This window comes from Dendrobium catenatum, unplaced genomic scaffold (genome assembly GCF_001605985.2).
Source record: "Dendrobium catenatum unplaced genomic scaffold, ASM160598v2 fragScaff_scaffold_323, whole genome shotgun sequence".
In the NCBI taxonomy this organism is placed as follows: Eukaryota; Viridiplantae; Streptophyta; class Magnoliopsida; order Asparagales; family Orchidaceae; genus Dendrobium; species Dendrobium catenatum.
The window spans coordinates 802,871-827,434 of NW_021318785.1; the positions used below are offsets into that span (position 1 = coordinate 802,871).

The 24,564-nt window shown below is 37.4% G+C and overlaps 1 protein-coding gene across 1 annotated transcript in view; it reads right to left on the reverse strand.

The window, feature by feature from the left end:
- Positions 1-21,963, reverse strand: part of LOC110093489 (RAB11-binding protein RELCH homolog) — a 38,913-nt gene extending 16,950 nt beyond the window's left edge. Inside the window, exons 1-19 of the mRNA XM_020818395.2 lie at positions 21,546-21,963; positions 20,872-21,018; positions 18,974-19,143; positions 17,206-17,313; positions 10,867-11,037; positions 10,233-10,778; positions 10,073-10,147; positions 9,866-9,994; positions 9,672-9,746; positions 9,370-9,579; positions 9,018-9,170; positions 8,689-8,921; positions 8,445-8,562; positions 8,201-8,339; positions 7,920-8,124; positions 7,725-7,830; positions 6,992-7,132; positions 6,786-6,909; positions 6,574-6,690 (exon numbers count right to left, since the gene is read on the reverse strand). Of these exons, the coding sequence (XP_020674054.1) occupies positions 6,574-6,690; positions 6,786-6,909; positions 6,992-7,132; positions 7,725-7,830; positions 7,920-8,124; positions 8,201-8,339; positions 8,445-8,562; positions 8,689-8,921; positions 9,018-9,170; positions 9,370-9,579; positions 9,672-9,746; positions 9,866-9,994; positions 10,073-10,147; positions 10,233-10,778; positions 10,867-11,037; positions 17,206-17,313; positions 18,974-19,143; positions 20,872-21,018; positions 21,546-21,762 (3,184 nt within the window). The 5' untranslated portion in view covers positions 21,763-21,963. The remainder of the gene's footprint in view (positions 1-6,573; positions 6,691-6,785; positions 6,910-6,991; positions 7,133-7,724; positions 7,831-7,919; positions 8,125-8,200; positions 8,340-8,444; positions 8,563-8,688; positions 8,922-9,017; positions 9,171-9,369; positions 9,580-9,671; positions 9,747-9,865; positions 9,995-10,072; positions 10,148-10,232; positions 10,779-10,866; positions 11,038-17,205; positions 17,314-18,973; positions 19,144-20,871; positions 21,019-21,545) is intronic.
- Positions 21,964-24,564: the final 2,601 nt, after the last annotated feature.

A 24,564-nucleotide genomic window follows, 5' to 3' on the forward strand; every position in this document is an offset into this window, starting at 1 on the left:
CCATTAAAATATTAATTAAAAGCTGGAAATAGAAGGCCAAAAGCCACCTAAAAACTGCAGTGGAAACTCTTGGAATTCTTTCCAAAACAGCTACCAAACAGTTCCAAAAACTGTTCAAATTCTGTCCCAAAATCTCTTCATATTCCCATATAAATGAGGTAATTGAAAGGCCATCAGTCACTATACTGAAATCCCAAACGTCTCAGTAAAGGCAAGCAAAAAGGCCACGATTCCAAGGAGCAGATTCACGGAACCAGCAGGAATCAGAAAAGGGGGGACCACAGGAATTAATTCCTGAAGCCAATCCGTGGGAATTAATGCAAAGGCAGCCCAAGAGATAAACTACAGCAATTCCACCAAGTGAAGAATATGAAAGAACAAGTTCCACTCACCATGTCTAGCTCCCAAACATTAATTTCATAACTAAACATTAACTCATAATAAGCTAATCTTTCACTAGACATTAATGAGCTAGGGAAGTCAAAAATCAAATATTATGATTTGATTTGACCCCCCCTTGCCTACATCACTAACGATCCAGGGGATACATGTGAGGGAAGATTTTCTTCCATTAGAGCTTGGGAGTACCGACGTTATCTTGGGGATGAAATGACGGCAAACTTTGGGAGACACCAAAGTGAATTGGGGACCACTCACAATGGAGTTGATGTGGATGGAAGGAAGGTACTGATTAAGGGAGATGCGAAGTTTTCCAAATCCTTGGTTTCTCTTAAAACGATGGTGAGGGACATTCAGTTGGCAGGCGGAGGGTATTTGGGGGAGCTGCACAATTTGGAGGGAGCAAGATTAGAAGAGGGAGGAGACATACCCCTCTTCATTCAGCCGTTGATTCAGCAATTCCAAGAGGTTTTACATCCACCTCAAGGATTGCCACCGCAAAGAGAGCATGAGAATGCCATCATGTTAAAGGAGGGAGTGTTGCCCATCAGTGTACGACCTTATCGCTACCCTCAGTTCCAGAAGGACGAAATCGAAAGGTTGATTAGAGAGATGCTGGAGGCAGAGATCATCAGACCCAACATCAGCTCTTTCTCTAGCCCCGTTCTGTTGGTGAAAAAGAAGGATGGTAGCTGGCGTTTTTGTGTGGACTATAAAGCACTCAACAAGGAAACTGTACCTGACAAGTTTCCAATACTAGGATTGATGAGCTGTTAAATGAACTGAGTGGGACAGTGATCTTTAGCAAGATAGACTTGAAATCAGGTTACCATCAGATCCGGGTGAAAGAGGATGTTCCTAAGAGGGCCTTTAGAACTCATGAAGGACATTATGAGTTCTTGGTGATGCCATTTGGCCTCACCAATGCTCCCACTACTTTCTAGGGCCTTATGAATAAGGTTTTCAAACCTTATCTCAGATAATTTGTTTTGGTATTCTTTGACGACAACCTGGTCTTAGGGGTGTCAATTTCGGGTCATGGGTCGGGTTCGGGTTGAACCTGAAACTGACCAGGCACTATTTGGGTTCGGGTTAACCAAACCCGCTTCGGGTTTGGGTCAACCCGACCCGACCGGCGGACTGAAGAGGGACGCAGGACTGACGCGAGACGCGAACTGATGCCGGACACGAGACGCGAACTGATGCCGGACGCGGGCAGAAGCCGGACGCGGACTGACGCGAGTGACGCCGGACGCGGGCAAAGGCTGGACGCGGGACGCGGACTGACGCGGGACGCGAGCAGACGCGGGATGCGGGTAGAGCAGTTTGTGTCATTCCGTGTAATTTCGGGTCATCCCGGGTTCCCGAGTCAACCTAAACCATACCCGATTTTTCAAACGGGTTGGTTTTTCGGACCCGAACCCAACCTGCTTCGGGTTCGGGTCAAACCGAAATTACCCCAGTACCCCGTTTGAAAAACCGACCCGAAATTACCCCAGTACCTCGTTTCAGGTCGGGTTCAATATTGACAGCTCTACCGGGTCTACAGCAGGACAGAGGAGCACTGGGAGCATTTGAAAAGGGTGTTAGAGGTACTGCAAGAGCACCAACTAAGGGCTAATTTGAAGAAATATTGTTTTGCACAAGCCAGTGTAGAGTACTTGGGCCATGTGGTATCAAAAGAAGGGGTGGCAGCAGATCAGTCCAAGATTGAGGCAATGTTAAAGTGGCTAGTGCCGAAAAATCTGAAGGAGCTGAGGGGATTTCTAGGACTGACAGGTTACTACAGAAGGTTGGTTAAGGGGTACAGCTCCATAGCATGGCCACTCACTGAGCAGTTGAAGAAGGACGGGTTCCTATGGGGGGAGGCGGCCACATCAGCATTCGAGAGCTTGATGACTATGGTGCCGGTCCTAGCTTTGCCAGATTTCACTCAGACCTTTATTGTGGAGACATATGCGTCCAAAAACGGGCTGGGTGCAGTACTTATGCAGAGTCGTAGACCCATTGTCTATTTCAGCCAGGTATTGACTGCTAGAGCCCGGCTGAAATCAGTGTATGAGAGAGAATTAATGGCTATCATTTTGGTCATCCAGAAGTGGCGACCCTACCTACTTGGGAGACATCTCGTTGTCTGGACAGATCAGCGGAGCTTGAAATACCTGTTAGAACAATGAATGGTGACATAGGAGGATCAAAGGTGGCTATCCAAGTTGCTCGGGTACGACTTTGAGATCCAATATCGGCCAGGAGTGGAGAACAAGGCGGCAGATGCCTTGTCTAGATGTATAGGGGAGCTGTAGACAGTGATACTATCTATTCCTTTGATGCTTGACTGGGAGGCCATCAGAGAGGAAAGTGCTAGAGATGAAGGTTTGGAAAAGATCAGGTCAAATTTACTGAAAGAAGAGGGTAGCCACCCAGGGTACTCATTGGAGGGAGACAAACTGTTATATCAGAGGAGATTTGTGATGCCCTGGACCTCGATCCACATCCCAAACTTACTCCAAGAGTTTCATGGAAGCGTAGTGGGGGGCCATTCAGGCGTATAGAAGACATACAGGAGGCTAGCTGCAGAACTGTACTGGAAGGGGGTGCATAAAGATGTAGAGGAGATGGTAGCCAGATGTGAGATCTGCCAAAGAAATAAGTACCTGGCTATGTCACCAGGAGGATTACTACAGCTGTTAGCTCTACCGAGCAGAGTGTGGGAGGAGATATCTATGGACTTTATAGACAGGTTGCCCCGCTCAGAGAGGTTCACGATGATTTTGGTGGTGGTGGACAGGTTGAGCAAGTATGCATACTTCATTCCCCTCCGACACCCTTACACAGCAGTGACCGTAGCTTCAGCCTTCATCAGGGAGGCGGTCAGATTACATGGAGTACTTGAGGCAATAGTGTCAGACAGAGACAAGGTATTCCTCAGCCACTTTTGGAGAAAGTTGTTCAGGCTGCATAGAACATTTCTAAAGAGGAGAACAGCTTACCACCCACAGATGGATGGCCAAACGGAAGTAGTGAATAGGAGCTTGGAGACTTACCTAAGATGTTTCGTATCGGAGACACCCAAGCTCTGGGCTAAGTGGCTATCATGGGTCGAGTACTGATTCAACACTTCTTTTCACTCTGCCTCTCAGATGACTCCATTCAAGGTGTTGTACTGAAGGGATCCTCCCCACTTGATATACTTTGGGAGTAGCAGTACCCCAGTTTCTTCAGTTAAGGAGTACTTGGAGGAGAGGGATACAGTGTTAGAAGAGCTAAAGAGACATCTGCTGAGGGCTCAACAAATTATGAAGAAACAAGCTGATGGGCATAGGAGGGACATTCAGTTTAAAGTGGAGAAGAGAATGTTCTTGAAGCTCTGACCATATAGGCAGAAGACAGTCGCCAACATGAGGAATGAGAAGCTGGCTCAAAGGTACTTTGGGCCTTATGAATTGTTATAGAAGATCAGAGCAGTTTCATATCGGCTAAAACTACCATCAACGGCGATGATACATTCGGTTTTTCATGTATCACAGTTGAGAAAGGCCATTGGAGACTATACAGCCCACCCCGAGCTACCGACGACACTTACGGAGGATCTAGAGGCGATTCTGGAACCCTTGGAGCTGTTGGGGGTTTCGCTAGAAAGAAGATGGGACTAAGGAAGTGTTGATCAAGTGGAAGAACCTCCCTGACTACGAGGCCACGTGGGAACCTTACGAGAGGGTGACACATCAGTTTCCTGATGTTCACCTTGAGGACAAGGTGGTTCTTTGGGAGGGCGGTATTGTTAGACCAGTTCACAGTTAACCGGCCTAAGGGAGGCCGACTCCAATTGTTTATAGGAGGAATGAGTCCACCTCCTTGGCTTTGTTTGCTCAAACGAGTGGGCCCCACTCCTAATGTTTTGAAAATCAAATGGAGTGGGGCGGTTTTGGCTTGGGAGGGAAAATTGATTAGGAAATATTTTGTATTCAAGAGGATGAGGAGGATTAGGGAGTTTCTCATATTTTGATTGATTGAGATTAGGGTTTCTTGGAGGCTTGGGTGATGGGGACATCGGTTGGAAAGTCTACCGTCGACGTGGTCGTAGATCGACGGCCACGATCTGCCCGATGTATTTCTGATTATTAGATTGGTCATTTTATTTGATGTATTTTTATTTCTGCACTTTTCCTTTTTTTGCCCTTGCTTGAGGGATTGAGTCTTGTAGCCCCCCGAGGGTATTTTAGTCTTTTATTTTCATGACATTGTAATGGGCTATATATAGCCTCTTTCTTGTATTTTCATGGTTAATGAATGACATTACAATTTCTTCTTGCATTAGTCTTCTTGGAGCTTTCTTTGTAGAAGCTTGAGAGAGAGGTTGAGAGTTAGGTGGAGCCTAGGAGAGGCCACCCGTCGTACCCAACAACCACCACCGGTGGTTCTTGGTTTCCCCATTCTTCTTTCTACGTTTACCTTCTTTTTCCACCACAGGTGATTCTTCCACCACCACAAATCGTCGCCTCTTAGCTTACCTCCCGAATTTTCCCTCTTCCAAGAAACCCGTCACCTTCCCCCTCATCCCGCCGGCCACCACCTTGGCCGCCGGCCTCTCCACCGGCCACCACCCATCCCGGCCACCCATCACCGGCCTTTCCCCTACCACCTCCATGAATTTCAAATTTTGAAATTCAAGGTGGAAGTTTCCAAATTTGGCCGACGCCAAATTAGGAAAGTTTCAATGACGTGGCAAATTCAAATTTGAATTTGGGCGCTCTCTTCACCCTCCTCTCAAGGTGTAGCTCCTATTTCGATTGAAGATGGACGATCCATCCGGCACTTGAGTTAACCTTGCTCATCACGACGTTTATTCGGGAAGGATTCATCTAGCCTTGGACGGATAATTATTGGAAGGTACGTGGGATCTCTACGCCGTCTTTCCGTGAAGGTGATTCTTTCTCCTTCTTGATTCTTCTACTTTTGAATTCCAAATTCTTCACGAGAATTTGTTCAAAGCAAGAGATTGTGTCCACTAGTTGCCATCCACTAGTATTCGTAGGATTTGTTACTTCCTTTGCCGTAGATCTCGTTGTTAAACAAGGGATAAGTTGGAAACTACTTCGCATGCAATGTTTTAATTTTCCTATGTGTTTTGATCTAGCTTAGTCTCTTGTGTAGCTTAGCCTAAGCGAAAGAAACCATTTATTTGTTTTACGTTGTTGTTTTAATCGCTTATTACGAGAATCTGAAATTGCTCTTAAATATTTTGTGCAAATCTCCAATTACGCATATAGTTCTACATCATTGGGCCTAGACAATCTTGTCTAGAGATTTGGGAGAGACGATCCTCCTCTCGAATTGAGGATCTCTTGTATATTTGCTTTGTTCTTGTTTCTCTTTGATTGTTATAAAATTTTGCTATCGTTTGCTTGTTCTTCCACCACAATTCTTTCGTTTTCTCGTTGTTTTACTAAGTATTATTAGACTGGTTCACAGTGAACCGATCCAGCCGGCCCAAGGGGGGCCGGCTCGAATTGTTTATAGGAGGCGGAAGGAGTCCGCCTCCTTGGCTTTGTCTGCCCAAACGGGCGCGCCCCACTCCTCCTAATGTTTTGAAAATCAAACGAACGGGACGGTTTTGGCTTGGGAGGGAAAATTGATTAGAAAATATTTTGTATTCAAGAGGATGAGAGGGATTAGGGAGTTTCTCATGTTTTGATTGATTGAGATTAGGGTTTCTTGGAGGCTTGGGCTCTAGACAATCTTGTCTAGAGATTTGGGAGAGACGATCCTCCTCTCAAATTGAGGATCTCTTGTATCTTTGTTTTGTTCTTGTTTCCCTATAAAATTTTGTTATCGTTTGCTTGTTCTTCCACCACAATTCTTTCATTTTCTTGCTGTTTTACTAATTATTGATTAGATTTGCTTGCGAACTCAAGTAATCCAATAGGATTACTTGCGAACTCAAGTATTTCCTTAAATTGAAAAAAGGTTAAGGTTCAAAATGAGGTTCGCTTGGATCCAGTGGAATTGGAAATCATATGGAATTTCAGGCACATTTTGTACATTGAACTTCCTATTAGCACTAACCAAACACGCCCTTACATGAAAATAGGGAGTAAGCTGTATGACAGTAAAACTATGAAAGTATTATCTCAACAACAAACAAAAATGGTGATGACATGGTTTAAAGAGCACCTGTTGCGTCCAAAGCTCGGATTGCCTCACAAAATGCATTAGTTCTATCTCGACGGCGAACAACATCATTACCATGAGATGGCATGCATGTCAGTTGGAAGATCTTGGATAAAAGATGTACGAACTTGTTAAAGAAACGTACAAAGGATTGAAAAGATATCTGGGTAAATGAGAAAATCTATTTAAAGCGCATTAAACTAAGCCGAGGATATATTCTCGCAATTTGTCTGTTGTATGCGGTACTGCGGTAATTAAAGCTCTAACAACGGATATAATGGCCTCATGTGATCCATCTTCCAGAAAGGCATCCATCTGTATGCGGATTTTATCAACAATCTGAGAAATACGAAATTTTTAGTATTACAATAAGAGATTAGTCAATACACAGAATAGAGAGGTGTAAAAAGCAGTTTGGTACCACATCATTTTTGAAATGCTGAGCCACCACGCCAAATGCATCTATACTTGTGTATCTAACATTTAAATTTTGATCAGAACCAAGCGTAACAAGTGCTGGCAAGACATGAGTCGATGCAAGTTTCACATCAGTATAAGGTACCTACATATTTGACATGTTGAACATACAAGTAAATGAAAATGGGCCATGTTAACTAATGTGAATGGTTAAGTCACCAAAATCCCAAACAGGGCATTCATATTAGTCATAAAGCATAAAAGTCTACTAATATTTTAAAATCACCAAATTGGGCTCCTTACTTTTGAGAAACAAGACAGCTAGACTCAAAGATGGTTTTCAAAAATCAAGAGCATTAGCTCTTTTAGACTAAGAGGGAGAGACATGGAGGGAGAGCGAGAGCGAGAGAGAGAGAGGAATGAGGATCACCGAATTGATCCCTTCCTATTATGAAAATAATCAGATATGCTCAGATGGTTTCCACCAGTTGGACAATAGTTCCTCCTGCATGGCCCCTTCGAGTGAGAGAGAGAGAGGGAGAACAATGGTGATCTAATAGCCATTTAAGATGCTAAATTGGTACATGAATGACCCAGTTGTTTTATTCTTGCAACATAAGGGTCCTACTTAACAAATTCTCAAAAAGTGAAACCTAACCAGAATTTACCTAACATAAAGCATCCAAAATCTATTTGCATTATAGCGAAAGAGACCTATTCTGTGCATAGAAACATACTAGGACTTTTAACAAATTCGCTGCACTTGTCTTCAAGCTCTCATCAGAGCATGCGACTAATTCCCATACTATTTGAAAAACAGTTCCATGATGCTCCTGGAAAGTGCTGCAATCCAGCATTTATCAATCTAATCAATAAAAAAAATTAAACCAATCCACAAATATGTTAAAACCATTCAGTTATTTAATACCAACCAAGCAAAACGGATTGCATCAATGACCTCAGCACTGCAATTGGCAGACCAAGCACCCTCTTTTGTTGTGTTAAGCAGTAATAGCTTCCGCAAATAATCCAACAGTCTTTCATGATTACTGAAAGCACCCAAAATGCCAGACAACAAGAGAGGAAGGACACATGTGGTGGCAATTTTCTTTGCCAAAGCATTTCTAGGTTGCAAACCTACAAATAAACAGCATGATTAAAATTAGTGGATGATCATGAAGATAATTCTTCTAAACAGAAGAAATGTTCATACCTTTGACTCTTGGTAGGAAAGAAGCTGGGAAATATGTCAAAATAGCACTTTCATGGTCCCCTACTGATATAAGGAAAACAGGTAACATTATAACAGAAAGATATTCATCTCCAAATAGCTTTGATACAGTCAACAGGATCTGCACAAACAGTGCCAATAAAAATTCAATGAAAATAGTTGGAATATGATGAATCTAGAACACTGTCAAAGCTTGAGATGACAATAAGCTGTTAGGTTCAAATACCTTTGTTATTCGGGTTCTGAGATTGTCTTCCTTTTGAGGCAAGAAGCAGGAAAGTTCAATTAAATCAGGAAAACAATCAATGTAAATCCAATCAAATGCAGGCCACTGCACATTGCTCCTATCCAGGGACAAAAAAGGTAATAATTAACTTAATATGATACGGAAATTAAGCAAGAATCAACATCATTTTGAAATGGCCATGTAAAATGACTACAATAAGAAATCAGTGAAGTAAAGAACTTACTTAGCATACGATTGAAGCAAGGAGGATGAGAAAAAGGAATCATTTTGTTCTGATCTGGAGATAGATTCGGTAGCAAAAGCTATGGGACAAGTATCAATACATCGTTGAAAGATAAATGGAAGCAACTCCATCATCATACGCAACAAAACATCGATGCACCAACGTTCATGTTCACCTAATACACGCAGATGAGAATCCACAGAGCCTTCAACCCCAGAAATAGGCGAACACCGCTGAGAAGTGAAGGGAAGGCGCATCAACAAGTTTGATCAGAAAACTATCATGCCAAAAATTAGAAAACTGTAAAATTTAAATAGAAGCAAATGAACCTTTGCAGCACCCAACATGTGGGCGAGGAGAACACGTAGAACATGGTCCATCTTGCCTCCCCATCTTATAACAGCAGGAAGGAGTTCTTTTAGTGTAGCATCCACCACCGCTCCTGAAGGATCACATACCAATTGGAACAACAGCTCTTCAACCTATTATATGGAAATAAAGAAAAACAAAACAATTAGATTAACATTCTAAATCAACTTTTTATTCTCTTTATTAGGGCTTAAGCCTTCAAGTCATTCCTGAAGCCATATTTTTCAGCCTTTTCTATAGCTTACATTGCAGCCAATTCTGTGAAGACAATTTTCGGCTCCATGATTGCCTCTGGGCGTTAGTGAGGCTGACCTTAAAATATTTGTCCATATTTGGGAAGAGTGGAAGCAGCATTGCCAGATTATGAGCGGCAGCCTCTCGCACGACAATAGCAGAGTCTTCAACTAGCTGGTGTACTATTGACAATATAAGAGAATCACGAATCTCAGGCCGTACAAATTCAGCAAGCTCTCCACATGACTGTGCAACCAGAAGTCTCCTCTCTTCATACAAGTGATTGATCTAAAAGGAAGAAGTAAATAAACAAATTACCAACGAAAATACAGTTATATGCCATCTAAGAAAGCAAAACAAACGAACAGCTTTGTAGCAACCTGTTCCCAGCACTGTGGAAGCAACTCTGTTTCAGTTCTCATCTGTCCTACATTCTTGGCTAGGCTAACACAAGCCTATTAAATAACCAAAATTTTCTGATTATATGAAATTATGAATCTCAAAAAAGGTTAACAAAGGAAAATATCAAAAGTGCTACACTATCTGAAACTTCTGGTGTTCCATGGTGGCTTACATCCATTATGATTCGTCTTTGCTGCTCATCTGGCCGCTTAATAAGATTAAATAATGTGTGCGTCAAAGAGTCTCTTACTTTGCCATCTGGATGCCGCTCAATTGCACACATAATCAAAGGAAGAAGTTCCTGCAAAAACAATCCTTATTGATGAGACAAGTCTTCTGGAAAGAAGATATGAATGGGGAAAAATTTTCAGAGAAGAACCTCACGATGGTTGATTAAAACATAAGGAACGATCTTAGGCAGAGCATCTGAAACAATCTGGATTGTCTCGAACGCCTGTAATTAATGATAGACTGGTCCATTAAATGGGTCTTTAGGAAAGAAACAGCTTAAGCAATTCATCTCAAAGGCCATGAATTACCATTTGCTCAGTTGTTGTTACCCTCCTTGGACTGTCTGTTTTTTGTATTAAGCAATTAACTTCCGGTGCTTTTGATTCAACAATCTGGCCAATATATTTTTCTTTCTTTTCATCATCATTTCCATTACAGGACACCCCCGATCCATCAGAAATTACAGTGTTCTGTTTGGATTTATCACATTCATGCCCAACAATAACATCTCCAATAATCTCCACATGTGAACCAGGAAGAGAATTTGACATCATGCCTGCTTCATTCATCTCAAGTACCTTTTCTTCTGGTTGGGTATCTTCACCATGGCTTGCCATGTGCTTAGAACTGTCTGTCAAAACTTTTATTACTTTTGTGCTTTCGGTTTCCATATGATGGAATGTAGTTTCTTCTTTTTTTTCAATGCATGGCGATTTTATTTCTTCAATTTCTGCGCTATGCCATCCTCTACTTGCACGGGAACCTTCTATGTGCATCTTCAGAGATGTAATTTCAGCTCTGCACTCATTCAATTCCTTCCTCTGAAGTTCCAGTGACTGCTTAAGAACTTGAACCTACAATAGAAAACATGAGATCCCATAAGGATGCATATTCATTAGTTTCGTAGCCTAGCAGATATGTAAATTTGAAGATACAGATTACCAGAAGATCCCTTTCTTTAAGGTCCTTCTGTGCAGCTTCCAAATACTTTGATAAACTAGCTAACTGACCATCAACTAATTCTTTATTTTTCACCAAGGAGTCCCTCTCCATTTTGAGCCTTACAGTTTCCTTCATCAGTGATTCATTTTCTTGAAGAAGGGATATCTTTTCCTGCAGTAACAAAAAGCCATGTTCGTGAATTCAATAAAGCTTTGTGTCTTGAGTGCATATGGTTCTACCATTTCTCAAGACTAAGGACAGATGCTTGGACCAACAAAATTGATTGCAAGGCCAGGGATGGATGAAATTTAATATTTCAATAGGACCTGTAATTGATTATTTACAAAATCTAGGTGACGAGCAAAGCCAATTTATTTCAAGGTGTGTCCAAATAGTACATGGTTGAACACAAATTTGTCCAAAAAGGTTAAGCTGAAAGATAAATTTGGTTTCAAGAACTTATTATTGTTAAAATTGTCATTGTTGTCTCGATTGTGACTGACTGTTTTATCTTAATTTTTGAGCACCTAAAGAAAACTTACATGTAAAACTCAAAAAGAAAAATAGCAACAAACAGTTCTTTTAACAGTTTACATGTTATCTTATACAAAAAAACAAAACACTTTTTTAGCACCAATGGGAGCATCATAAATGTACCCAAGCCTTTTGTTGCAGCTTCCGACCGAAGGTAACCATGATGCTTGTTTTTGGGAAGAAATTTGTCCCTCTTACTGCTATCCAGACAAGAAAGATGCTAAAGTCTTGGGTATAAGTTATTTTGAGATTTTAGCAAGCTTAAAGATAAAGGGTCACAGTTGAGTTTTTTTAAATAGTTCCAATATTCAGAGCTCTCTTCATGTTCGTCACATGAAATTATGCATAAAACAAAATTTGTTAGAGCCAAGTAATATTAACATCATAATAATGCAGGACTGGTTTGCAGCTTTTTGATATATTTCTAATATCCGCATTGAATTGAAATAGATCTATATGCTGCATTGTCCAACTGAATATTTAAATGCAAAAGAATAAACTGTTGACCCCTCCGTCATATCCTAGAAGCTATATTGCAAGCTCTTAAGTGCACATGTCTTTGTTGGACAAATATGAGAGATCTCATTCAAATGAATAATAAATAAAATTGTAAAATGCTTTAATGATTATAATTATAGTGATATGGTAATGAAAAAGAAAGCATATTAATCACTGTTAAAATTCTTATATTTAAAACTTGTTTTAGAGATGCATGATTTTACATATACTAAAAATTAGTTTTAAATTTATTTAAGCAAAGCATGAAATAAGAAGTGAAGGCATCATAAGAATATTTATTTAATAATAGAAATTTTATTTATATATATTATGATTTAATTGTGAGCATATAATTGGTCACCTATGTTGCACAGATACTTATACGGCGACACGGATATGACACGATACTGATACGGGACACATCAATTCTTAAAAATACAGGATACGGGTATGGCGCAGACACGGCATTATAATTTATAAATCATACATAAAAACTAAGAAAGCAATAAAAACATAATATTTGAAATTACAAAAAAAAATGAAAGTAGCATAATTTGTAGCCTTGTAGCTTATAATATCAAAATAAAAGAAGCATTAAATGTCTAGTACAACAACAAAAGTATAAACATAAATTGTCTAGCACATGAAGTTTCAACTATTCAATAGAAGGAATGATATGATTAAGCTTCTTCAGTAGTTTTTCTTTGAACTTCTATATCATCTTCAATCAATATCATTGCTTCTAATTCAGGCTCATCAAGTGAAAGATTAGCAATTTCTAATATTCTCATATCATCAAGAGACTCAAATCCATCTCAAAAATGAGAGAACCTCACTTACAGCCGTGGAAGTAAATATGACGTGTCTTTTTTTTCAGATTTTTTTTTTTGTTAACGGACACGCGTATCGGATACGCGTGTCATTTTGAAATAGTATTTTAATTGGATATGGTTTTGTCATATCCGACACGTATCGGTGTCGTATAAGAGGCGTATTCGTGTATCGGTGTATCGGATACAACACGCCTTCATAAATAGGTGTATCGGTGCAACATAGTTGGTCAGATATTCACTTGAATTAGACTTAAATCATTTGTCCATGTAGAAAAGGTGTTGACAAAGGTATTCACTTTGGTTGACAAAGCTTGCATTTGCATCCTTTGTGGTTGACCATGCGCTAATGCAGGAAAAAAACACCAAGAACAGAGGAATGCAGCAAAAATCTTTATTTTACAATATATTTTATCAAAACTATTTCAAAAACTTTTTTAGAGAGAGTCGTCTTAGATGGTTTGGTCATATAAAATGGCAGCCATCCAATGACCTAATTAGGAGATTAAATGTATTAGATTTAACCTATGTTAAAAAAGGTAGAGGTAGACCTAAAACGACTTGGTTAAAAAATATTAGAAATGACCTTTCTTTATTAGATCAAAATGAAAATTTGACTCTTAACTGGCTAAAAAGCGGAGAAAAATGATTCATGTAGCCAACCCCACGTAGTGGTATAAAGGCTTGATGTTATTATTGTTGTTGTAGTAGTAGTATTTCAAAAACTTTCAAACATGTGAAAGAATCACTTACATCTTACTACATGATGCACATGTGAGACAAACTCGATTTTTTTAACCAGCAGTGGTCGACTACTGACTTTCCAAGACGAATACTGAGCCAACTAACCCAGCAATACTATTTACATGAGAAATTGGTAAAACACTTCATTCGAGAAAACACTAAGCTTAGATTAAGATAATGAGAGGGGCCCGGAGTGAGAGAAAATTTAGTAAGTAATTGAGATGCTATCTTGTTACATGCACTAGCAACAATTACGACATGTTTGTTTCCAAGAAAAGCGAAACAGTAACATGTCCCTATGTCTTTATAGAGTAGAATTATCTAAATTAGCAAGTGATATGAAAATGATATTCATATGTAGGTTGAAGTAGTCAGCATACCCATAGTAGTGTGTTAGCTCAAGAAAAATGGGGCGTCGGCATAAATCCCGCTTTACAGGCATAGGGTTCTATTCTCCTTAAGGTGGATTATAGTTAACCAGATTTTTCCTGACCGTAATATTAGGGTTTAGTTAAATCTGGATCCTTACTTACTATCAGCGTAAGTCGTCATAATTAATTACCCCTATTACTGCATAAGAAAAAACTCTCGATTAAGGATGGATAATTTTAACTATTTTAGCCTTAGTTGTGAGGAAATAGAGGTAAACACGATCAAGATCTCATGGTTTTATAGTCCCGAGTATACTGTAGGTTTCAGTTTACCAATATTAGAGATCGTTGATCGTAATGGTTAGATAATTTGATTAGCATGCATGAGTTGCTTCCTCTCAGGGATCCCGTGTAAACTGGAGTGATTATAGGTGAGTTGTAATTTTATGGAAGTTTGCGGTTTACATATGCTAGAATACCCATTGATTAATTCAGCTTAGGATTTATGACTTCATTTAGAAGTAACTCATTTGTTTGAGTTGGTTCGGGGCTTACGGCTTCTGTTGGAAGTAACCCGATTGTTTTAGAAGTGGGTCTTACGGCTTTCATTGAAAGTAGCTCATTTATTTTAGAATTGGGTCTTATGACTTTCATTGAAAATAGTCTGCATATTTTTAAAAATGGGTCTTACGGCTTTCATTGAAAGTAGCCCGTAGATTTTTGTTTGGGCTTTAGGATTGTTGTACTTCACTTAGACGTGTGGGTCTTACTGCTTCATTTAGAAGTGACATTTGTTTGGTTTGGATAGGACTTACGACTTCCCTTAGAACTTGCATGTTTGTGTTTGGATAGATCTTATGGCTTCCTTTAGAAGTTATATGATTGTTGGTTTGTTGTTAGATTGCACAACAATTACTTTAGTTTAGTTCTTTACCATCTTTACACCAGTGTTTTTGTTTCAGTGCTAGTGTTTTCTTCTTTTCAGCAAGTGTTTAAGCGTTTGTTCTTTTCTTTTAGTACCCTTCTTTTCTTTAAGTACCCAGCTTTTTATTTTCTTGCATTGTAGCTTAGTTTAGCACTTGTTCTTTTCTTGCTTTAGCAATTGTTTTAGTATTGATCAATTATGTTTCTTCACTTGTAGGTGCCTAGAACTTTATACCTGCACGAGCTTGCACAGGAGTCAAGATTTTTGTAGTCTTATATGAGTTTTGAGTTTTAGTTTTAGGAGTTTAGTGTTTAGTAGGTGTAAGTTGTCCTTATAGTTGATTAACGTAAACATTATTCTTCTTTTTTTTATTGCACTTGTATTTTATTTTATTGTTATTTAAACCATTAATTAATTGGAGTCGTCTAGAAATTGGATGATTAATTTAATTAATTAAATAAGGGTTTCATTGATTAATAAATTATTATGTTAAATTAGATTTAAATTTTATTTTAAATGAATTTTTAAAATTAAAATTGATTGAATTAAATTTCTCAATTAATAAAAATTTCAAAGTTATTTTAAAATTGATTAACATATTTTTAGTTTTATTAAATAAATGAAATTTTTGACATTTTTTAATTAATTAAAGAAGTGATTATTTTAAATCTATTTTTAAATAGTTTAATTTTAATGTTATTTTGAATTGATTAATTTAATGAATTTTAATCTTATTTTTATTATTTGAATTATTTAATTTTAATTTGAATATAATAAATTAATTAAATAGTTGTTTAAATGAGTTAATCTTAATTTTATTTGAAAATTAAATTGTTTATTATTTAATTAATCAATTAAATGAAATGAAATAATTATTAATTATTTTTTAAAAGAATTAATTGAATTAATTATTAAAAAATGAATTAAAATATCTCAAATTACTCTCCATTAGCTCCAAAAAAGAATTCGGCAGCCTCCTGGCATCATTTCAACAACCTCATGGCATCCTCTCCCCATGAGGGGAGGTCGGGATGGCATTTGCCATGGTTTCTATCTGCCCGAATAAAAAATCAACGACGCAAGGTCTTCAAAATATAAATTCATCCTATCCGGACCAAAGATCAACGGCGTAGGGTCTTCAATTTGAAAATTTTGCCGCCTAGATTAGAGGGCAACAACATGGTTCTTCGATTTTAAAATTCAACTCGCCAGGATCAAAGGTTCAACTGCGTGAGGTTTTCAGGTTAGAAATAATCCTACTCGGATCAAAAGATCCACGGCGTAGGTTTGCAAATTAGGAAATCAAAGTCATATGCCCAGATCAGAGATTCATGATGCGGGGTCTTGAAAATCAACAATATATGTTGTTTTATACTAAAATAAAATTATTATTATTATTATTATTTAATTATATGTCGATTTAATTGCTTAACTCTTTGTCAATTAGAAGGCAAGGCTGAGGGTTCGGTAACTGAGAATAAGACTCTTGTTTTAACTAATAAGCCTATATAATTTGGGGCAATTCACCTATGGAAAGTAGAGCATGGACCTCGCTAAGGATTTTGAATAGGTAGAAATTCTTGTGTGGAATCTCTCTTGTGTGCTAAGTGCAATCAAACTGGTCAGGTAGGCGTGCTGAAGCCGAACAAACATACAGAAGCACGGGGGTTGCGCGTGGACGTCGAAGTCGGGGGCATGGAGGTATGTCGGCTTCGCGTATTGGGTTCGTGTGCTAGGGTCAATCAAATAGAGGAGTCGGGGGTGTGCCACTTTCGTTTGGGCTTGAGCGGACGGGGGGCGGACTGATGGAGTGAGTTTGGGATGACAACGGGTTGGAAGGAGGCGGACCAGCATCACTGGATCAGAAGGAGGCGGACCGTCATGTATTGACGTCGAACGCACAGAGGCGAGACAACTAAGTTGAGGCAATCGTTCAAACTACGGGTCAGAGACATTGGAAGGCGTTCAGTAGGGCTTTGGGAAAGCACAGCAGAGACGAGAAAAAAAAACTGGAGCAAAATCGATAGCATAAGTTTTTTTAATCCTCTATCTTTATAGATTGAATTAATCAGTTATGTTGAATAGTTGTATTGCTTGGTGAAGTAATGCTTTTGTTCGCTCTAAAACCGCATTCTATTTCCCCTTTTTTATTTTAATTCGGTCAACATAGTGTTGAAGATCATGATCACGAGGTAATTAAGGAATGTTCTCTTGAGCAAATAACGCATTAAAAGATAGATTCCAAACAATGACTTGTTAGATTGCAATGATCAATAACCGAACTAAAACTCAACATGAAATTTATCTTAGCAGAAGGTTTAGTAGTTCCTAATAATTTTTTTAGCAAATCTGCAAGCCTACAATAATACAGCTTTTTCATAACTTTGTGTTCAAAAGAGCCTGCCTCAGCTGATGCATAATATATTAGTAATGGTACCTCAGCAGCTTCTGTAGTTGATGAGAGGTACTGATAATAATAACGACGCAAAGCATCAGTGACACAAGCTGAGCTTTTGGGCCAAACATCAAGATTTTGATCAGTAACCTAGCAAAATATGAAACAATCAATGTTACCTCATCATAATTATAAAAGTTCCAAAAACGAAAGTCCCATAACAAAAACTATTAGATCTTTGTCTCTAACATCTAAATGCAGCTCCTCTCACTTTAAAGGACATCTTAAGCAAAGTACAAAACGACAATGCTGAATTTTAGCACAAAACATTAATTATCTTTTGGCACAAGCATAGTTGATCATTGGAGTTATAAATGGATATTATCAATTGCAGCAATTCCATAAGCATGAGCCATCAGAATAGAACACAAAAGACCATTAAATTATGCTATAGCAGTGTTCTTAAGGAGTTAAGCCATTTGCTGATAGTAACCTAATTTCCTCCCTCACTCAAAATTAATACATTTAGAGTTCCGAAATAAGGTTCCCCGTAGAATATCCTACAAATCAATGACTAATCAGTATCATGTACTAGCATGAAACAAAATCACATAATGGCAAGTATGAGCATTCATCATTTTATAAGAAGTGGTAAAAAAAAAAAAATTTTAATATATTAAAAATAAATGATAGCCGACACCACATAGTGGGACAAAGGCTAGATGTTGTTGTTGTTGTTGCTGTTGTATTAAAAATAAATGATGGATTGATAGGCAAGGCTTACACCTCTTTGTCGAGGTTGGGTTAGGATGTAAACTATTCAAACATACTACAACCGTTCAGGTGTCTAAGCTGCTAAGGTTATGCATCTCTATGGCATTTTCCATGGATAAAAGACAGAATTTTTAAGCATAATGCTAAGTTGAACCCAGGCAAGGCATTTGAGGAGGATTTTCACAAAATTGCTCAAGCGTACTTGAAGCTTAAGCACCAACCTACCATGTTTAAACAATTTCTTCTAAATAGCTGAAGTAGCCTCTCCTTATACTTAATTGTAACACAATGGGGAAAAAGACTAAAAGGGGACCTTTAATCACTAACATTGCAAACCAGAATGATATTTCAGTTTTCATAAGGAAAAATGTCACATTATATTAGCCCTTATCTTGCTAATAACGTCAACAAAAATTAAATTAGAATAATAGTTTAATGGTAAACTCAATATCTGAATGGTTTTATTTCCTTGACAGAAAAATGAAGAAGTCAGACATTGGATCAGATGAGCATTACTCCAAATGTAAAAAGAAAAGGAAAAAATACTTTTTGGACTAATAGCCTCATATAGTAAACAGCTAACATCTATCAAAATTATGATCGATAAAATGAAAGTAAGGGTAAAAAAGAGGCAATACTTCTATAGACACCCAAATCATAGCAATGCAACAACATTTCAATAAAATGAAAATGAGCCAAAATTCTATCCATTAAAAAGCACATTTCTTTTTCCATTACCCCTATATGCATTATGATCTAAGCATCGCCCATTAATATTATGCATCATTTGCACGAAAACATTCATTGAAGGCAAATTTTTAACTACAAGAATTATATGTCTACTGCAGATGTCAACCAAAAATACACAGAATTCAAACAAGGTATCAACCCTAAGAACTTGCCAGCATAATCAAATAACATTGCATGCATTTGATTCCCAACCCACTGAAAGCTTTCATAAAAATCTTACCCTTAATTTGATTATACCTATAAAAATTAATTTATGGATGCCAGTAAAATGGAGGCAACCATCTACCTCTTCAATAAATGTCATTGCTGTGAGCCGGTAACCAGCAAAAAGCAAGTATTCTTTGACAGCACAGTTAAGATCTTTGCGCTCAGCATCCTTCAATGGGCCTAAAGAAGAAAAGTTGCTCTCTTTCTCTCGCTGATTTTTCGGGCCATTAGCTATAGAAGCATCAGGAGCTGCAACCACATATGGAGCATCACTTCAATCTACCAAGCAAGTATAAATATTTCATTTAAACAAAGAATTAATAGACATTTTCTAGTATGTGCACGATGATCCTAGAACATATGGAATCTCATATTAAATTAGACTTAGCAAATATCAATATGCGCCCATGTTAACCTGTTGGAGCATAAATATCAAATGCCTTGTTAACAAAAATATTCTTGTAATGCATAAATATATACCTCTGTATGTGGGGTGAAATAAAGAAGCAACTAAGTTGAGCTCAATACAATAGTAAATTGACACTCATTAAACCGAAAAAATTAAGCTAATGAGTAATAGCCACAACTAATACATAAGAAAATAAATTTTTATATTCAATTCTAATTTGATATTCTTCTCCACAACTATGTATATTTTAATAATCTCCCTCTCACATGAAAATCATCCACATCACCCATCAACCCCCCAAAAGAAAACTTTTCAAACAATAGTGGATTGAAAACCATTAACCTAAAAACTTAAGCTAATGTGTAATAGCCACACCACAACTAATACATTAGAATCTAAACCTTTCTATTCATTTCTAATGTGGGATTGTTCTTCACAAGCATGTGTATTTTAATAATCTCCCTTTCACATGAAAAAAACCACATCCCTACGGGTGTAAATGAGCCGACTCGAGCTCGACTCGATAACGAGCTCGCGAGTTGAACTTATCGAGCCACGAGCTCAAGTTCGAGTTTGTTTAAACTCGGCTAGTCAGATCGCTAGTTGGTTTAAATAAATTAAATATTTAAAAACTATTTTTCAGTTGAAAAAAATATTTAAAACAGATACTGAAATTTTATGCATTTAATGATAGCATTTAAAATAATTGTACATCACAACAACATTTAAAAAAAAGTCATATCATCATTTATCATGTACTTTGTACAACTTTTTTAGAAAAAATAAAAACAAAAAAATATGATTCTCGTTTCCTTCTTTTTCCTGAGGTCCTGTCATTTCAGTGAAGCACAACACGCTCCTGCAACCTCTCCACGGCTCCACCACGGTATGAGACTTGGTCGGCCGCCAGCGACTATACATCGAGTTGAGCTCTCGAGCTGGAGTTCAAATGCTCGAACCGAGTTCAAGCTCGTTCATTGGGCTCAACTCAAGCTCAAGCTTGAGTTCGAGTTGTTTATTTGAGTGATGAGTCGAGCTCGAGTTTGTTGTGACTCAAGCTCGACTCAACTCGATTACACCCCTACATATACCCCATCAATCCCCCAAAAGAAAACTTTTCAACATCATCAAATGTTATACACCAAAAACCCACTCAACTATGTGGCGATAGCATATAAGTCACCACTCTTGAAACTTGTTCAACCATGATGAAAAGCAACAAGACTCGAGGAAACAACAAAATAAATGGAACGCTTGGTTCCAGCCAAAACATCGACTCTGATAATAGTTGTGAGAAGATATATGGGGCTTAAGTTGAGCCCAATGAACTATTTTCTGGACCCTCATCAATTCAAACATGTTAATAAGTAAACCATAAGACCAGAAATAACACAAGTAAACCATAAGGCCAGAAATAACACATTAGATAATATTTTACACTCAATTCTATATTAAATTATTCTTCATTCTTATGTGTCTATTAACAACCTTAAATTCGCATGCTCCTATATGACTAGAAAAGCTCTCTCATCTGATGTTCTGTGTCAAAAATACAAGCAAAGACTTACATTCATCAGGAAGAGCTTCATTTATGTTTTCTAACTCTGACTTGAGCCTTGTGACATCTTCGTGTGCTAAACGAAGCTCATATTCAGTGACCGCCAATTTCTCTTCCACTACTAGTTTCTCCTCAAGTAAAGTTTGTGGATCTGCAGCTGAAATAATGTACAGAAGAAATTTTTCATATCATTGAATGTGAGATTGCAAGAACTATATAGAGAAAGTAATTCCAACGCCATGCATTTGATCGCAAATAGTCAATTGTGGCCATCAGACATAAAATAACAAAATGTAAAACGTGTTAACTAAACTATGGAATCAATAAGTATGCATGAATGTAAACATGCCATACAATACCACACACAACTACACAAGGATGCAGTTTAAGTGCTATTCGTATATGTTTGCAGGACTCAAATTGGTAATTGGCTACCACATGTTACAATGTCAAAGCAAGCGCCAGTATAATCAAAATAATTTTCAAAGTTTTTAAATGCACTAAACAAAATAACAAAGGGCATTTCCAGCAAATCCTTTGAGTGCATTCTTCTAAAGCACAACACGCTAGATTCCAATGACATTTGCTAAAGTATAGAATCCAGATCCAGCTTTGAAAAGTAAAGTACATAGGATAGAAGAAGATCCAGAAATAAGATGTTTGTGCAGTGGAGAAAGATGAAACCTCTGATGGAATTGAAGCGGGCAATCTGATCAGAAGGAAAGAGGGAAGGGTCCGAGAAGTACTCGCGAAGGCGGATGGCCTGGTCATCCCGTCCGTCTTCGATTAGCTCGTGGAGGAGCTCGAAGGCGGTCAGCATATAGCCTTCCTCCAACAAGAAGTTTACCACGCAGTTGCACAGCGACGATCTTTCGACATTCATCACCCGAGATGAGTCCATTGCTGCCCCCCGCCGCAGCAACCGAAGCTTTCAGATCCTCGCCATCAGTATGGAGGAACTATGTTACGATTCAGAAGTTCGAAGAAGCAGCATAAGAAAGGGCGAGATCTTGGGAGGATATGGGCGGTGGCGGTCTTAAGCTTCCAATATGTTGACCGTCCGATGAATGGGCAGCGAGCGGCTCTTGGAAAGCCGGACCAGGGGACCGATCCGATGGAAAATTTTTGAGTTAGATAAACCCTTTTGTAAGACCGGTCAGATTCGGATTCAAAAATGTGATTTATTTTTAAAATCGGGTCAAATTCGGATTGATCTGGAAACTCAAAGTTGACCTGGGTCCAATATCACTTGATTTGAGCGGGAGATCTAAGACCTCTTTGCCTACTCTTCACCCTCATTCCTCTTATATTAGTTGCCGCCATGGCAAAAGAAGCGGCGAAGGAAGCTCTGTCGAAGATTGCTTATGAGGTTTTACAACGGCATGGCCTTCGGAGCAGCCTCTTCCCTAAGGGCGCACACAAATTCCACCTTGATGAGGAAGGCTACTTCGAGTCTTCGAGGTGCATTTGAAGGAAGAGTGCAGGGCAAAATTCAACATGTTACCCACGCAGGTCAAGTCCAAGTTGACAATCTTGACTCATTTACAAAACTAGGTCCGATTATGATCAACCCGTTTAACCCCGGGCCAATACAGGTTCAAATCGAACCCAACTCGAGAACCCATTTTGACACCCCTAAGCCTGACAATTTGTTGGACAATAGAGAATTGTTTTATATTGAAGGGGATTTAGATGTGTAACACTTAAAATTATTATATATAAATTCATATAAACTACATTATTTATGAATCTTAGTTAATAAGTTTTAAGAAAATATTTTAAATTAAGCATAATTAAAGTTGTATTAAGCGTATAAGTGTGTTTAAAAAAATTAAAACTAGGCAAAGTTATCCATCAAATGGGCGACTTAGGTTTAAGTCACTAGTAGTGGATAAGTCGCCCGGTAAAAAGGGGCAATATATAATTGTCCTAATTTGTCGCATAAAATAATTCTGACAAAAATTAGATATTTTTGTCACATAAAATATTTTCTCCTAATTTGTCGCATGTAACTTTTTATATATAATAGATATAAATTTTATATGCATTTTGCTGTAATATTATTAAATTTCGCCTAATAGATTGATAGTTATAATTTTCTGAAGTAAATCAGTAATGTATACAGTTTCCAACATTTTATATAATATTATATTTTATTTATGATATTGAACTTCATAGAGGAAATGATATAGCTAATATATAATAAATGTGGCATTTGCATATAAGCAAGAAAAGTTATCTGTTAACACTATAATCAGTATGTGATGTCCATTAAAACATAATATCTTGTACAAGAAGGTAGACTGCGAGACTTTTCTTTAAATAAAAAATATATGGTGTAATCTTGGATATTAGCCTATAACTAATTAATTGCATTACACCAACGAATAGATAGTGATGACTCTAAATGATTTACTGAAATCCACCTGTGAACTGACTTAAGATTTATAAATGATGATGACAAGATAGAGTGAGCATGGAAAGATAAAATACTAAGGACCAATTAGTTAATAGTTAAAAATAAAGATATTAAAAACACCACATTAAAGTTAAATATCCTACGTTGCTATTTATAATCGCATTCATAATTGCATTTACATGATAGCTCTTGAAATGATTGAAATATAAAACTTATATAGAACTAATTGAATGAGCATTGAAATTGATATAGTATATGACATGTATAGTTATAGACATTGATAAACATATTGATATAGTATATTGGAATGACATATTGATAAACATGTACATATGACATATTACTGATAGAAAATATATGATAACATTTTTTTGCATAAATATAATTGATAGATAATTGATGTATATTTTACTATATGGCACCTAACATTGCTTTATAGCCTTTTATTGAGGTAAATTCATTAATTCAATTCTTGATTCATTGCCCATGTACGAATTGGATTTAACCAATATTGAAGCTAAGAGGGGTCATGGTTCCTAATATGTTAATATATTCCTATATTTCTTGAGATGCTTTTGTTTTACCGATCATATTGATTTATATTAATATATTTATATTCATTGTTAATTTCATATCGATGACCACTCATTTTATATTAATTGAGATGAGCATGCAAATTTATGATATGGCCTTATATTGGAACCTTTGTTATTTTGGTTGTTTGCTTAGCTTTGCAAGATCATTATACGGATTTGATTGATTTCAGGTTCAGAAAGAGGACTAAGTGAGATTGATCAGGGGGGGAAGGGTGGTTGAATTGGCTCTTTTAAAACTTTTTGAAATTTTAAAAATCTTTTTTCTTGAAAAATGAATCTTGAAAGTTGTGGAATCAAGTAAACTAAAAAACTCAAAACAAATTTAAAAGCAAGTACAAAATTTTTATTTTTAAACTTGTAGAACATAAATAACCTTTTTTTGTGTTTTTTTTTTACTTTTTACTTTTCTAATTTTTAAACCAAAGATCAACAAAAACTTATCATCAAAATCATTTTCCACAAATATAATCACAATGAAACCATAGTGTAGTAAGGTTAATAAAAAAAAATGCAAATTGAGGTTTTTAATGGTTAGCTCAAATTGACCTACATCCACTCCACAAAGATTCTCCCCTTTGAGAATTACATTAAACATGTTTCTCCTTCGGCCCACATTATAATAGCCCATATGTTGACTTTGCCAATTTTTTTTTTTGAAGTCAATATAAATCCAAATCACAAATTATCT